Genomic DNA, 15,834 nt, shown 5'->3' on the forward strand with positions numbered 1-15,834 from the left:
ATATCTGGTAAGAACTAGAACATTCGCCAAAGTACAGGATAATTCTTAAAAGTAGAGAGCGTGAGAATCACATGATCTCGATGACGCAACAATGTTAAGGAATGTCGTTGTTCTACAGGTAACAATATTTTCAGTGTTATTCACGACCTGTCTTTGCGAGATTTTTCCAATAAATTCAACTAGTACCATTCGAAAGAACTTTAACAAGTCTAGCGTAATTAGTGTACTACCCAGGTGATAACGCCCTCTATTATAATACAGTTGCAGAATATTGATCAGAAGAACCAATTATTAAAATATTCAATAAAAAACAAAAAGGCTTGAAGCCTTCAAGCGACATCTTATAAGACAATTCGGAATGATTGAAAACAATACGATTTAAAGTATTTTTACAAACTTAAGCTATTTTTTCCTACTGATAAGGTTGTTTTCTTTTGTGCTGATATTTTTAGAAGATTTTCTGTTTCGTACAGTTTCTGTTTAAATTACTAGTTTTTCTACATTTCAAATTTTATAAACATTATGTATAATTTTGTGGTGAACTCGATTAAAGTTATAAGGTTCTTTTAGTATCACTGAGCTAAGAAAAACAGAATCCATATTGCTTCTATTTTAGAAAATAGAAATAAAAACGAGATGTTGCTGTTTTAGCCAAAAAAACTATAATCCAAACTATTACTACTTTGGCTCATTCAATGCAAACATATAGTTTTGTTAAACCAGTGGCGTAGACAACAGTCATTTAAAGTTGCTCGAGCACCACCAGGGCAGACAGAAATTTGGTCTGACCATTTGTATAGTTATATACAGAACCTGTCCGGGGGTGTGCCCAAAAATATGTTGTGGGTTGCATTGATAAAATTGCATCAAAACAACAGATTTTATAAACAATAACTAGATCTTAAGAACTATATGATATACTTAATTATACACTAACACGTAATTCCATCATCTTGTTTATTTGTTCCCTCCTGTTCACCCTGACCAGGTATTGCCAGATGGTTAGGGGACGCTCGACTCGCAATCTAATGGTCACTGGTTCGAATCCCCCCTCCCACCAAACATGCTCGCTCTTTCAGCTGTGAAGGCGTTATAATGTGATCGTCAATCCCACTATTCGTTGACAAAAGAGTAGCCCAAGTGATGACTAGTTGCCTTCCCTTTAGTCTTTCACTCATACCAAAAAACTAACAGTCCAAGTTATTTTCAATTTGGTTATTTGTTATTTAGGTCTTATTCATTATTTTATGCTCTCTCTCTTATTGAAAATGCTCTCTCTTATTGAAATCGTAGGTGTAACGCAGCATAAATTAAGAGAGGCCAACAATAGCGAGCGAATGAAACACGTCTCCGCCGCGCAATCCCAAAATGTAATAGACCAAAACCCCCAAATTATGCATTATTGTGAGCTCTGACCCCCCCCCCCCTAAAAATACTCAAAATGGACAAATCCAATCTTTTGTGTGTCATTGTCACTGTGTTGGACGCATGAAAATTTATATTTGTGCAAATTTTCATCTTGATTGCTGTAAATATGACCGCACAGGAGCCCAAAATATACATTTTTCGATTGTTTGACCACATAAAATAATTAAAATGGCCTAAATAAAAAAAAGGTATTTGGGCGTATTGGACCAAGGTATAACTCTACCAAGTTTCAGGTCAATCCGCCGAGAAATGAAGAAATGGCTGTCGATTGGAAATATGTTTGGAAGAAGATGAAACAATAGAAAAAACAGCATGTTTCTCTCTGTGGAGATATAAATATTTTTTTTCTAAAAAAATAAAAAAAAACTTTTTAATATTTCTCAAAATTATATAAGCTCAGAGATGCGCGAAAATTAATTTGTAACTTATGTTCTAATCTAAACTTTTAAACTTTATAAACAGGGCACAGTCGGTTTCTTGTGTATCTAATGCTTCACTGAAAGCTAACGTCTTAATAATTCTTACTTTTCTTATCTCATAGTTTTTTGTGTGTTTTTTGGGGGAGGGGGAAGAGGGCTTATAAAACATTTTAGTATTCAGTTCAGAAAAAATGTCGTCTTGTACATTTATTATTTTTGTTTTAAAAGAGGGAAAACGTAATATTCATCAGAAGAAAAAAAAAGATTTCGTAAGACATCGACACTAATTAGAGAAATTCAGAGTGATAAGTACATATATTAGTTTCCAGTACACAGCTATATATCTCAGTTGTTAGGTGCTGTAACTCGTCTTCCACTGACAATCTGGAAGCTAAAAATAGCAACATTGATTACCGGAGCTCACTGTTCATTCATCAAGTCGTGTGAGAATAAACCAAATTACAAAGTTATTAATAGGGGATGTTCTTGTGTGTTTATAGATTCATAAAATTGTACTAATGAAACCAGAGCTAAAGGTATTGCACAAGAAAATGACAAAACAAATAAAAACTACATTGTTTCGAAGCTTATAATTAGCTGGCTTAAATGCGTTGTCATCCGTTGTGTTTTTGTAATCATTCATTGCCTTAGGAGTAGGAGTGAATTCAGAAGTTTGTATTGTCGTCAAGCCTATAATCTGAAGTGTTTGGACGCCCCAAGAATACGGATTTTAATTTGAAAACGTTTTTTCTCTCTGTGTCTTAGGGAAGTGGGAAGAAGGTATAGAGATACGTAACTGGTGGCATGTAACGTGTAAGGCTAAGTTCATTCACTAAATTTCTCCGATATTTCTAACTCTAAACAGTGTAAAAATTATCATGTTTGGTTTATTTTTAGCTTACAAAAAAAGGCTAATGCGTAAAAACAAATCCATCAGACAGTACATTAATTTAACGTATTAGTAAACATACGAAGTAAACAAGATACGTACGTGACGATAACATATTTGTTTCGGCATGATTCAGTACATTAATTTAACGTATTAGTAAACATACGAAGTAAACAAGATACTTACGTGACGATAACATATTTTTTTCGGCATGATTTGCCTCCCACTAGAACACCAGCAGGAGCTGAACATCTCTCTTCACGTTATAAACCACAACAGGATAGTAAAAACTGTTACTTAAGCACAAGTTTCTTGCCGTGTCCTTATTTCTACATTCTTCACATCAAAGTTGTCAGATAATAAGGTCTTGTTTGTTAACCCTAGTTGTTAAGTTATACATTTCATTCGACGTGCACTTTTGGACACACCCACAACTAACAATTGTTGATAGATAAAAATATTTCACTTAGAATATAATTTTCATTGAATAAACATTCATTATTTATTTATTTGTTTTAAAGAAATAACTACTATTTTACATTGAAACGCGCTCTTTCCTCTTGTCTTTTTATTTAGTTGGTTGCTTTTGGTTGTAAAGTGCTTCTTTAGACGTGAAACATATTATCCAATCAGATGTTGTAACGTACGTCCTTTTTAAAGAAGGAATGTTTGGCTAAAGAATTATGAAAAAACTAAGCACTAACATAACTGCATCATGAAACATGTTAACTTCTTCGCGTAAAATTGATATTATATGAAAAGTGAGTTATTTCACCCTTAGTACAATTTATAACGGGACAGTAGCGACTGCTTAAACATCATGTCACTTTAATTATTCTGTAAACACAGAAAATTTCATCTGTTGTTTAAAACGGAACAGTAGCGACTGCTTAAACATCATGTCACTTTAATTATTCTGTAAACACAGAAAATTTCATCTGTTGTTTAAAACGGAGCAGTAGCGACTACTTAAACATCATGACACTTTCTTTCTTCTGTAAACACAGAAAATTTCATCTGTTGTTTAAAACGGAGCAGTTGCGACTACTTAAACATCATGACACTTTCTTTCTTCTGTAAAAACAAAAAATTTCAACTGTTGTTTAAAACGGAACAGTTGCGACTACTTAAACATCATGACACTTTCTTTCTTCTGTAAACACAGAAAATTTCAATTGTTCAGCCTTAGATGCAAGTAAAAAAACAATAGTTTCGACAAGAAATCAAATAATTTTTCAATATATTTAAAGTTGTACAATAGAAATTACTTGTAGCAATGATTCCAGTAATCATATCGAAGTATGCCGATGTAACCGACCCAGAACTGACATGACTCTTCCTTATCCAACTGTGTCACAGATCGTACAAACTTTAGTCCACTCACTACAGCAAATGACCACCACACATCTCCACCTGTCGACACGCTAAATACCGGAGCTCGAATGCGGCCTGAATTCGTGAATGAGTTATACACCGCCACGTGACAATTAAGGCGGACTGAGGGCGCAGTTGGTGCGCTAGGGGCAGTTTAACAACTACACGGCATTCAATAGTACCGCCCGTTTTTCGTGTACAAAACCAGTTTTGGTCCTCACCCATGTGAAGTATCTTCCTCCTCCCCTTCTTTTTCAAATTGCTATTTAGTTATTAGAAATCTCTACTATTGTGCAACTTATCTATGCTTACATCACCTTCACGGCGCGTTAAGTTATTCGATATTTTATTTATTTACCAATTTCTTACACCATAATCTTTCTTACATCTTTCCATTCTTTGATCTTCATCTATACTTAATTAATTTATATCTTAGCCTTGTCTTTCCTATAATAGTAATAATAAAGTCCTTCATCGGCTATGTTTGTACTGTAGACAGTCATATATTCCTTGTTTCTAAACAACGCTATTTATCTCTTACCTCCAGCTTAACCTTTTATCTTTTTTTAAAAATTTATTCAATAACCATATTTTTAATAACCTGAATAACCTCCCCGCTAAGTTATTGCTTTTTACATAATTGAATATCCTTTATATACTTGCCGACTTTGGTCTTTTTTTCCAGGGATATTCATTGTTTAAGATATAAATATTTGTTCGCTTGATAACTTAGATTTGTATCATCAGTACCGATGTTTCCTTTCCTTTATACTTTGATTTTTGTTATCACCGAACAAGAGGAGACGCTTCCTCCTTCAGACATTCTCGTAATACGGCTCTAGTCGTGTATTTTCAGAGCTATTTTCTAAACTAAACCTTTGAAGTCCCCTAGTGGCACAGCGCTAAGGCTGCGTACTTTCAACTCTAAAAATCAGGTTTCGATAATTGTGGTGGGAAGAGCACAGACAGCTCATGATATAGCTTTGTTCTTAACAACAAACGAAAATACTTATTTTTAAGCAAGTAGAATACCCTCCATTTTGTTAGGTCGCTCGACTTGTAATCTGAGGGTCGCAGGTTCGAATCCCAATCTCATCAAATATACTCGACGTAGGGGCGTTATTATGTGACGGTAAATCCAACTATTCGTAGCACAAGAGTTGGCGGTGGGTGGTGAATACTAGCTGCCTTACCTCTAGTCTTTCACTGCTACATTAGGGACGGCTAGAGTAGATGTAGCTTTGTGCGAAATTCAAAACAAACAAACTTGATTTCGGAGTTATTTGTTAAATTATTCAAATAATCAATTTTTTACTTGACAGCTTCAATTATTTTAAAAGACACTCTCCTTCATCCGTATTTCTCAGATCATTCTTCGTTTTTTAATACTTTCCCCCATTTTTATCATAAACCAGGAAAAATTGAATAACTGGAATCTTAACCCTGGCGACAGTTGGGCAACAGACTAAGACTGTCTTTATAAATAAGTAAAATCATTGATGTGTTTAAATATTAATGAGACATTAAATGTTCGAGAACTTTGAAATTATTCTTGTATCAAAGATCATCACATGCTCCAGAGTATATAATTTATTTGCAGAAAATGTTTATGGAATTTAGTTCCTTTGCTTTATAATTGGCTACCTACGCTCTGTCAACCGAGAAGATCGAACCATGGGCGCTCGAAGGAAGGGGCAAGAGGGGACATTTGCCTCTTTTACATTTCACAAGAAAATTGCACGTATTCTGAAGTAAACTTAACATCGTAGTTAAACTAAATATTTTTTGTATTTTTTATTAAAATTGTTGACTTACACTGTAAAAGCTGATCCCCTGCATGCATGTTTTGCACCCCCCCCCCCGAAAATATTTCTGTGGGCGTCCATGGATCAAACCTAGTATTTTAAGTCTGCAAACTTACCACTGACTTACCTGGGGACATAATTCAGCGAAATTAAGTTAGATTTGCTTCATGAATAATAAACATTATGTATTCTGCATAAACTTTGTCATTATACCTATATTTGTGAAACATTTTAAATTATCTGTAAAAACAAATACAGTTTTTATTTATTGTTTATTTTAAGTATTTATGAAACAGATTTGCTGAAAGTGCTTGCCTTAGGGGCGTTATACTTTTACAGGCAATCCCACTATTTATTGGTAAAGAGTAGCCCAAGAGTTGGCAGTGGATCGTGTTGATTAACTGCCTTCTAAATTAGAGTCGGCTACCACAAACAGCTTTCGAGTAGCTTTGAGCGAAATTCAATAAAAACAACCAAACAATTAAGTTGTTTTAACAGCTTGTACCATAGAATGAGTATCCCAAGAATTGGCAGTGGATCGTGTTGATTAACTGCCTTCTAAATTAGAGTCGGCTGGCACAAACAGCTTTCGAGTAGCTTTGAGCGAAATTCAATAAAAACAAAAACAACCAAACAATTAAGTTGTTTTAACAGCTTGTACCATAGCATTCATTACTCTTTTTTTCCTGTTCTCTTGTATAACTGGTTCATCTTTGAATTATCTCATTATAACTCTAAACCATAATTGTATTTGTAAATAGACAAATCTAGGAATTATCACTGATTAGTAAAACCATTTCTTTTAGCTTTTACCCCAAGTTAAAATTGCTGAGTTTTAACAGTTTTCTTGCTTCAATCATTAATTCTTTAACTCACTTCTGAAAGTAATACACGTTCCTCTATCATACGAATAAAATCAACGATACTTTAGCGATGTTTATTTTCAGGTTTCCCAATAATTTAAAGGAACGTGAATAAAAACTGTCCAAATAACATATATTATAATTCAACCATAATCTGTGGACGAGAATAGCAAGTCTTGGTACCATGAAATAACTAACCAATCAACAATATGCCTCTATCGTAGCATCTATAGTACAAACTAAAGGCTATGAATGCCGACCCGACCCTTTCTCATACATATTAATTTTGGTTTTGGAAACACGCCCAGCTAATAGACAGCTTCAAGCCGCCAGATTAAAGGCTCGTGCTGTTTATAAACTCCAGCATATAATGTGGGGTTAGGTATAGACTGTATTCATATACTTTCGAAAGCATGTCGACACCACGAAGCTCTGTATCATGCATACTTTTATATAGGACTCGTTCATCTACACTGAAAATTTCTGATGTCCTGGAAACTTGGCGTGTTTGTCTATACCAAAGAATCAGGTGTTTGTTAGCTATCCTGTATCAAAGAAACAGGTGTTTGTTCGAATAAAATTAATATGGTTGCTGGTCAGAAGCAATCTTCGAGGCTTAAGAACTTTCAAGTTCAAGTCCAATATGACTTCATAAAGTTACTTACCGCCATAAGGATACACTGAAGAGTTCACAGTTGGTAACTCATAGCTTCGGGGATTATTTGAGGTCCGATTCTCCGCGGGTCCACATCTCAGGCCTGAACCGAAACCAGGGAATTGTTCACTCGTGTGATTGTAAGAGGAGATTCTTGGTCACATTGGTTGACCTGTGACGAAGCGAGAAGTCCACAGTTCTCTTTGTTTCATGTTATACTGCCGACTATTTGTGGCCAACAGCGCCATCTTTGTCGGCTCTCGTGAAAGTGGAAGTATAATTTGGATGGGATGAAGAATGTGATCATGTATTCCGATCCCTAAAGATTGGTTTAGTGGATGCTCGAGCGCTTGGTTATCCCAACCAGGAGTATGAGTTTCTACTGGACAATGACGCCAGCGACAATAGAACTGGAACAGTGTTATCGCGATTGCAGGAAGAACTGGAACATGCACTCGTGTATGCTAGTTGTATGCATACGTCTCCCGAATGCTTATACAGTGCTATGAAGAAAGAGTTGTTTGTTGTGGTTGTCTTCGTAAAACACTATCGCCACTACTTGTATGGTAGAAGATTCACCATCCCAGTGGATCATAGGTCCACATCACAAAATCACAGATGCACTATTTCACCATACGGCGAGACCTTGTTCATTCGTGGAATGTCCTGATCCTTGACATCATGGCCATTTCTGCCGATCATGAAATAGACAACTCCATCAAAGGACAGATGTTGAAATCAATGCTTCAGGAGTTCCAGCACAAGCACTTGAAGGACCCTGACCTGGTGTTGACATTCCTTGTTGTCCAACAAGGTTAAGCACGACCAGTACTATTAGATGAGTGTAGTATGGATGCACGTAACCTGTGGTACCTGTATGCACAGTTACAAATGTAAGAAGGTATGCTGTATCATTGTTACCCACCCGTGAGGCATGGTGCTCTGATAGTGCTGTGGCTAGTGGGCCCTAGAACGTTGCAGCAAGAAAGACTCCGTACTTTAGACTGAAGTACATAAAGGTGTAACAAGTACTAGCACTAACGTTCGACAATTGTCTTGTCGAGAACTTAGCAGTTTTTACCTTTAAACCATACTGGTTCTGAGAAGTTACGTTAATAATTCTGACGCTACATAGTTATTCAATATAAATAAATGCTGATTCTGAAAAATCACATTAACAATACTGGCATTACACAGTTATACAATATAAATCCATGCAGGTTCTGAACATTCACATTAACCGTGCTGATAGTACATCACTATTCAATGTAAATCCGTGCCGATCCTGGAAAATCACATTAATAATAGTGCTGACATTATACGGTTACTCAATATAAAACCATGTTGGTTATGAGAAGTAGCATTATTAATGCCGTTATTACTTAGTTGTTTTCAATGTAAATTTACTCTGATTTCTACAGTTTAAAAATATCGTTTTTGTTCGTCTTTATTATAGGGTTCGACGGATGATATTATACGAGAAATTACACTCCCCGTTATACGATTTAAAGACTATGGTATTTCTCATAATTATTTTTGTTGTATTTGATTTTCTCTATGTTTTTACTTTTGTAGAACATTTTGTAATCTCCAAAATAATATATAAATTAGATCTTATTTTTCAAAAGCAAGTAATAATTATTCTGCAAATCATTTGTGGATCATAAAAACAATTCTAACACACAATCCAGAAAGTGTTATTGTAACCTAAGAGGTACACAGTATGCATACATAAAACGTTTAATAAAACACAGAAAAGGATCTTTTAACGAGTATTTTTCTGACCAAAAGATAAAGTAGCCAATCACGTAGTTCCAGCGGAAGCTTTTCACAAATACCACAATCACAAATAAACAAGGTGAATTTTAGCTATGATTGGTTGATATATAAGTAAATAAAACAGGACAAAAATTATGTTGACTAACACTAACAAAATGAATTTAAAAACAGTGTAATTTTAAGGTTCCTTTTTAAGTTTGTTTGATGGGATTTACTTCGGAACTTTTGGAAAATGGAACATTCAACTAAACTTTGAGAAACCTACACTTTTCAGTTTGACTTTTGGAAATCACTTGTTTGTCTTTGATTTACGTTTCTCAGCGGAGGGATATTCTTTGTACAATAATAATTTTATCTAACATATTATGTTTCTATTTGGAATTTTATTGTTTCTGTTTAAAATATATTATAAATGTTTAAACTGTTTTCTCGTACAACAGGAATCACTTTAGGTTGTCAGGTTTTAAAGCGAATTGATTAAGTGCTAAATTAAATCAGCAGGTGGTGTACGTGTCACCACTACTAAATGCAAGCCAACGAGATTTTGCCAGAAGAAATGGGCGCTATTTTACTACGTGACGTATTAATGTAATTTGTTGGTTACCTGGCGTGTTCAAGTTCGTAAGGTCAAACTTTTCTGGCTTAAGTTTCTTTTTTTTTTTTCTCTCAGTTAGCTTCCTTGTCTTTGATTTGTTAGATTGTATTTTATTTTAATTTCTGTGGGTTAATGCTTTATGCAATAAATGATTTTTTTCTTAACCCCCCTCTTCGTTTGTTTTTCTAGCTTAACTTTTTAAGGATGGGTTTTCTAAGCTTAATTCTTTACCTTTTAACATTGCCCGAGTAACAGAATTTGTTGACATTGCTCACAGTTCTCCAGTTTACACTTCAGCTGGCGTGATTCCAAAGAGTTACAAAAAACTCTTAAATGTTTCAGTGTTTCTTCTTCCTTCTTCTTTTATCAGCTTAAACCGGCTCTCTCTACTTTTTAGCTCTTTCAGTATTTACTACTGCTGTCAACCATGAGATGGTTGATCTGGTTGAGTAAGAGAAATCAATAACAACTGGATAGAACTTACATACTATTGCAATTATTATTTGTAAGAGAGGGTGTTCTTCAATAACTTGAGGGCATTGAAGTTGTTGAAAAGTTATTAGCGTTAACTAATCATATAAACAGGAAAATTAAACATCATTTTTCTCAGAAAATAACGAAAGATGATATCAGGCGTCACTGATGATATTGCTGATGGAAAAATTGACGAGGTGACTTCCTATAAAGAACAGCAAATTTGTGTTATGAGACATCTTAACTGTAAGAAAGATGATCGTGGTGATACATCCTCACTATTGAAGTTAGTAATAGTTTTAAAATTTAATAAAAAATTAAAACCAGCGTTCCATATTTACACAATTTTAAAAACTTTATTGAAGCCGTCAAAGGCTTACGACTTTAAAAATGCCCTCTATATGTACATTATTTCGACGTCGTCTTCAGGAGTTATCTGCAAGACATACTAATTTATACATTTTTTTTCTGCTACGTGGTATTACATTACTTTTTGTATTTACATAATTCCTTAGTCAACTTTTATATTACATCACACCACATATCAAAGCTTTGATTGATGACTCTTCATCTTTGTTTAATATTTCTTTTTCGTTTTTAATTTTTATTATTTCTAGTGATTCTCTCACATTTAAAGCTGTAATATTACAAGGTTGAGCTAAAATTGTAGTTTGTACTCATAAAATTTTGTGTTGTGTTGTTTTTACATGTTCTGCAGTTGCCTAGTTTCCTGTTTTATTATTTCTTACGCAACCTATATGTTCCTGTAATCTGTATTTTAAATTCATTTTAGTTTGACCAATATAAGTACTCCCACATTCACATTCTATCTTGTAAATCCAATTTTTATCTTCTAATTCTATTTTATCCTTAGTACTCCTCAACATTTCTTTAATATTTCAAGATCAAGAAATTAATGTAAGATATGATGAATATTTGGGAGAATATACACTCTTTGTACTTGATCTTACACCAGATCTGTCTGCTGGTAATTCGCACTTTAACTTGGTGAAACAGGAAAATCTACGAATAGAAATACGATTTCGTAAAGCATTACTTAACACTATAAACGTTCTTACTTATGCAGAACTTCAGTCCATCTTAGATATTTACCAGTCCAGAAACATCATCAGTGATATCTAAGAAGCAATGAACACTGTAGATATTTATGCTATACTCTCACAAGATTTGTGTACACAGAATAAGCTAGGAGGTGTGTTTGCTAGTAATCAGTTACTTAACCATGCAGAAAAACATGTGTACATCGTCAACTTGGATCCAAGTCATAAACTTGGAAGTCACTGGGTCTGTGTCTACCAAAAAAAGAACTGTTGAATGTGGACTGAAAATGTAAAAATTAACAGTAAGGATTTGGTTAAATACATTAAGGGTAAACAAAATGTTAGGATGGAGGTAGGACCCTTGAGGGATGATAAAGGAAGGTTCGTATCTGGTAATTATAAGATGGCAGGGTTATTTAATTCTGCCTTTCTTCAGTTTTTACTAATGAAGATTTAAGCAGTATTGCACATCTTGAATAGTTGATAGATGTCAGTAAGGTCGGACGGTATAACTGCATTAATTCTAAGCTTGTTAAGAAAAAATTGGGAAGTTTAAAGAACGATAAGACTTCTGGGTCAAATAATATTTCCCCAAGGGTTTTGAAGGAGGTTAAAGATTGGATATATGAGTCACTTGCTACTATTTTTGTAAGACCTTGAATAATTGGCAGGTGCCATTGGAAGTTAGCTAATGTAACTCCTCTTTTCAGGAGAAGTGATAAGATTTGTCCAGTAATTATTGACCCATTAGTCTTACATCAGTTATGGGAAAAGTTTGGGAAAGTCTGTTAAAAAATGCTTTGCAAAGTCATTAACAAAGTTCAGAATTTTATTAGACAGTCAACATGGTTTCACTAAGGGAAAATCTTGCCTTACAGATTTGTTAACATTATTTGAAAAGGTTACTGCTTATGTAGATGAGGGTAAGGCTGTAGATTTGGTGCATCTGGATTTTCAGAAAGCATTTGACAAGGTGCTACATAAAAACCTCGGAAAAATTATCTCTGTAAGTGTGAGGGATAACTTAGCAACTTGGATAGAAGAGTAATTGGATGGAAGAAGGCAGAGGGTTGTTACTAATGGAGCTCAGTCAAACTGGATTAATGTTACAAGTTAGGTACCTCAGGGCTCAGTCTTAAAATCTTTGCTCTTATTGATTTAAATCAATAACATAGATGGAGAAATGGTCAACAAATTACTTAAATTTGCAGATGATATTATGGTCTTGGGTGTTGCTAATTGTAAATAGGATGCTGCTGATTTGCAAAAGGACTTAAATCATTTAGTGAATTGGGCAAATAAATGACAAATGGGTTTTAATTATTATAAATGCAAGATAATGCATATGGGTTATTATAATTTGAATTATAAGTATAATTTTGATGGGAATAACCTTAACAGTGTTATGGACGAAAAATGTCTTTGTGTTTTGGTTGATTGGTCTCTCATCAACCATCCAAGCAATATTTTGTTGCTAGTAGCAGGGTAAATACGATTTTAGGTTGTATCTACAGAGATATTGAATACATGTCTAAAGAGGTTATAATTTCATTGTATAGGTCAATTTGGAGTATTGTGTTTAGTACTGGGCTCCTTATCTTAGGAAACATATTGGATTTTTGGAAAGAGGAGGGTTATTATAATGGTGCCTGGGATGGAGGGGTTGTCATATGAGGATAGGTTGACATCTCTCAAATTGTTTTTTTTTCTTGAAAAAAGAAGAGTTAGAGGAGATCCGATTGAGGCGTTGAAGATTGTAAAGGGAACTGATAGTGTTGATGCATCATCTATTTTCATATTTAACAGTGAGAATAGTAGGACTAGGGGACACAAATATAACTTTTGGCAGGGTGGGAATCATCTTCAGCTAAGAAAGTTTTATTTTCTAACAGGGTGGTTGGCCTTTGGAGTGGGTTGCATTCAGGTGTTTGTAAAGGCAGTAAATTTAAGTGAGTTTAAGAGAAAGCTTGATAATTATAAGAATTATAAGGATTGGCTTTAAGATTTTTTCAAAATTTATTTATTTAATAGTTTTAATTTAGTTTAGAGGAGGGACAGCCGAGATGGACCAATAGGTCCCTTGTTGTCCCAAAACATTATGTTGTGTATGAGCAGCTTAATTGGTATCATCGATTTACAGGGGATACATGTTCAGTATATACTTCGAATAACAACTTTTAACGGTATAATTGATGCAATTACATGTAGTTTCTGATTCAGTTTGTTTTAACTGATTTAAATACGAATCAATAAAACAAATTTGTTCACGTAACCGATACCATTCAGACTGTTTTAAAGTTACAAGACTTGATATATAATTGTTAACATTATATTGCGTTGTAAACACAATAGACACATTTCGTCACTCGTCACATACAACACTAATAATATGCTGATGATGATCCAGACCAAAGTCCTCTCGGTATTTCAAATGTATGGCTCTAGTCACTGATGGTATCAGTTGTTCAACTTCTTGCCATTCAAGATGTGCAAACGTTGCACCTTCTTTGGTAGGGTATAATGTGTCATTTCCATAGTCTCTATACTGACGAATATGTATCTTCCATTCATCCTTAAATTGTACAATTTCTCAGTGGATATTCTCATGAATATCCAGAGAAGATGTGATGAATCACATTGGTGCACCATGTATGAATTGGGAAGTTTACTAGATGACTGTTAAAGAAACCAATAATGAATTGAAACATGTATTACTCACAGTTAATATAGTTATTTGTTAACAATACGAACTGAATATGCATAAAACAACAGAAAAAACAGTAATGAGAACAGAATATTTTCAACAAAGATGAATTTTACCTCTGTGTTTTCCATAATGTAGAAGTTAACATTTTATTGATCTGGTTGTAGACAGAATGAATGCAAGTTCCTATTCAAGTCTTTTTATACTTCTCCTACAGGAGGTTGACAACATCATGTCCCGCTTTTACTCTCTATACCTATCTTTCATTATTGTCATTACATACACAACCGTTTTTTATACTATAATTATGCTTTATGAACACACCCTTTTCAATGTATAATTATCTCCAATTATTGTCAATAATTGGCATCATTTCCCGTAATTATGTCATTAAGCACTATAATTATACGGGATTGATTCATGCGAGTGTATAACTATCTCCAGTTATTGTCAATAATTTACTTCACTTCCCGTTATTATCTGTCATTACTTGCTCTAATTAGATATGATTGATTGAATTAACATTGTTGCATTATGTATATTGGAATAATGTACGTTATCGATCATTAAATACTATTGAAATTATTAATTAATTAAGATTTAATTAATGCCTTACTTATTAAGATTAAGTAATTACTTGTATTATCAATGTGTAAATGATATGCAAATTGATTAATTAGGTCAATGCTTTTGGGGATCCATGTTTACTTTCTTCTCCAGAGTTCCATGTTAACTATTTACATGTTATATCTCTCCCAATGGTCCGATGTTCCAAACTGCACACTTTTTCTTCTATCTTGACTACATACTAATAACCACATATCACAGACTATATACATTATTCTGACAACCACATGCCATAGTTCTCCTAATACAGTAGTGTAGGAAGGACTTGCATAGTGGGGGTGCTTGGCCAGATATACATATATTACAATGAGAGATTGAAAGTATAATGATTTGCTAAAAGCAGCTCCTGTGCTGCCAAAAGGCACCTCAATCTAGGTGTAGACTCTAGGGGCATGCCCCCCCCCCATAAAATAAGTATAATAATATAAATTACATTTGCTATATAAGTGAACTATGTAAAAGTGGAGGTGCTACAGTACCTCCGCCTCTGTAATAGCAGCATTTCAATGGCTACTATATATTATCCCAGTAAACTCATGTCCTGGACCGCATACTGTTTTTTCTGCCAATAGTCACGTATGTCAAATTTCCCACTAGCTTATTTTACAGCAATTTTTTTTTAGTGATGAGCATGATCGTCCCATATCACTAAAATTACTATGTATGATAAAAAAAGCTTTCTACTAAAGTTAAAAAAGACAGTGCCGACATTAGGCATTTTGTCGCCTTAGGCAAAATATTAAAATATCGTCCTTGACATAACCTTTACACAATCATCTCGTCTTTTCTTTTCAACTGCATAAGTGTTAAGTGCCTGTTTCTTACAGCTTAGTTTCTTGAACTTAGTAAATGCTTGTTTTATATTCAGCTTCTGTGCCTATGAACACAGTTTCCAGTTTAATAAGACACAGCAAAGTTTATATATAAAGTAAAATTAATATTAAAAAGTTTATTGATTTTGCCGCCCTATAGGCAGCTGCTTACATTGCCTATATACTAAAGTCAAGCCTGAGTATAAGACGAATAAAGACAGAGATTGTCCATATCTTCTTTAACTACGCTATTTACAATATGGTAACATGTAACAGAAAGTACTTGCAAACTTCAACAGGTGAGAACACAGCTAAAATATTGAATAGCTGGTAGGAACATCACTTTTTT

The 15,834-nt window shown here is 34.1% G+C and overlaps 1 protein-coding gene across 2 annotated transcripts in view; it reads right to left on the reverse strand.

Annotated features, from left to right (window-relative positions):
* Nucleotides 1-3,172, reverse strand: part of LOC111087126 (diacylglycerol kinase gamma-like) — a 65,292-nt gene extending 62,120 nt beyond the window's left edge. The window contains exon 1 of one of the 2 annotated variants that reach the window (XM_022392655.1): nt 2,923-3,164. In XM_022392655.1, coding sequence (XP_022248363.1) covers nt 2,923-2,988 — 66 coding nt within the window. In that variant the 5' untranslated portion in view covers nt 2,989-3,164. Of the gene's footprint in view, nt 1-2,922 lie in introns of both variants that reach the window. The other variant, XM_022392656.1, reaches the window with a different exon arrangement.
* Between the last annotated feature and the right edge of the window lie 12,662 nt (nt 3,173-15,834).

The sequence above is a fragment of the Limulus polyphemus genome, unplaced genomic scaffold (genome assembly GCF_000517525.1).
Source record: "Limulus polyphemus unplaced genomic scaffold, Limulus_polyphemus-2.1.2 Scaffold1763, whole genome shotgun sequence".
In the NCBI taxonomy this organism is placed as follows: domain Eukaryota; kingdom Metazoa; phylum Arthropoda; class Merostomata; order Xiphosura; family Limulidae; genus Limulus; species Limulus polyphemus.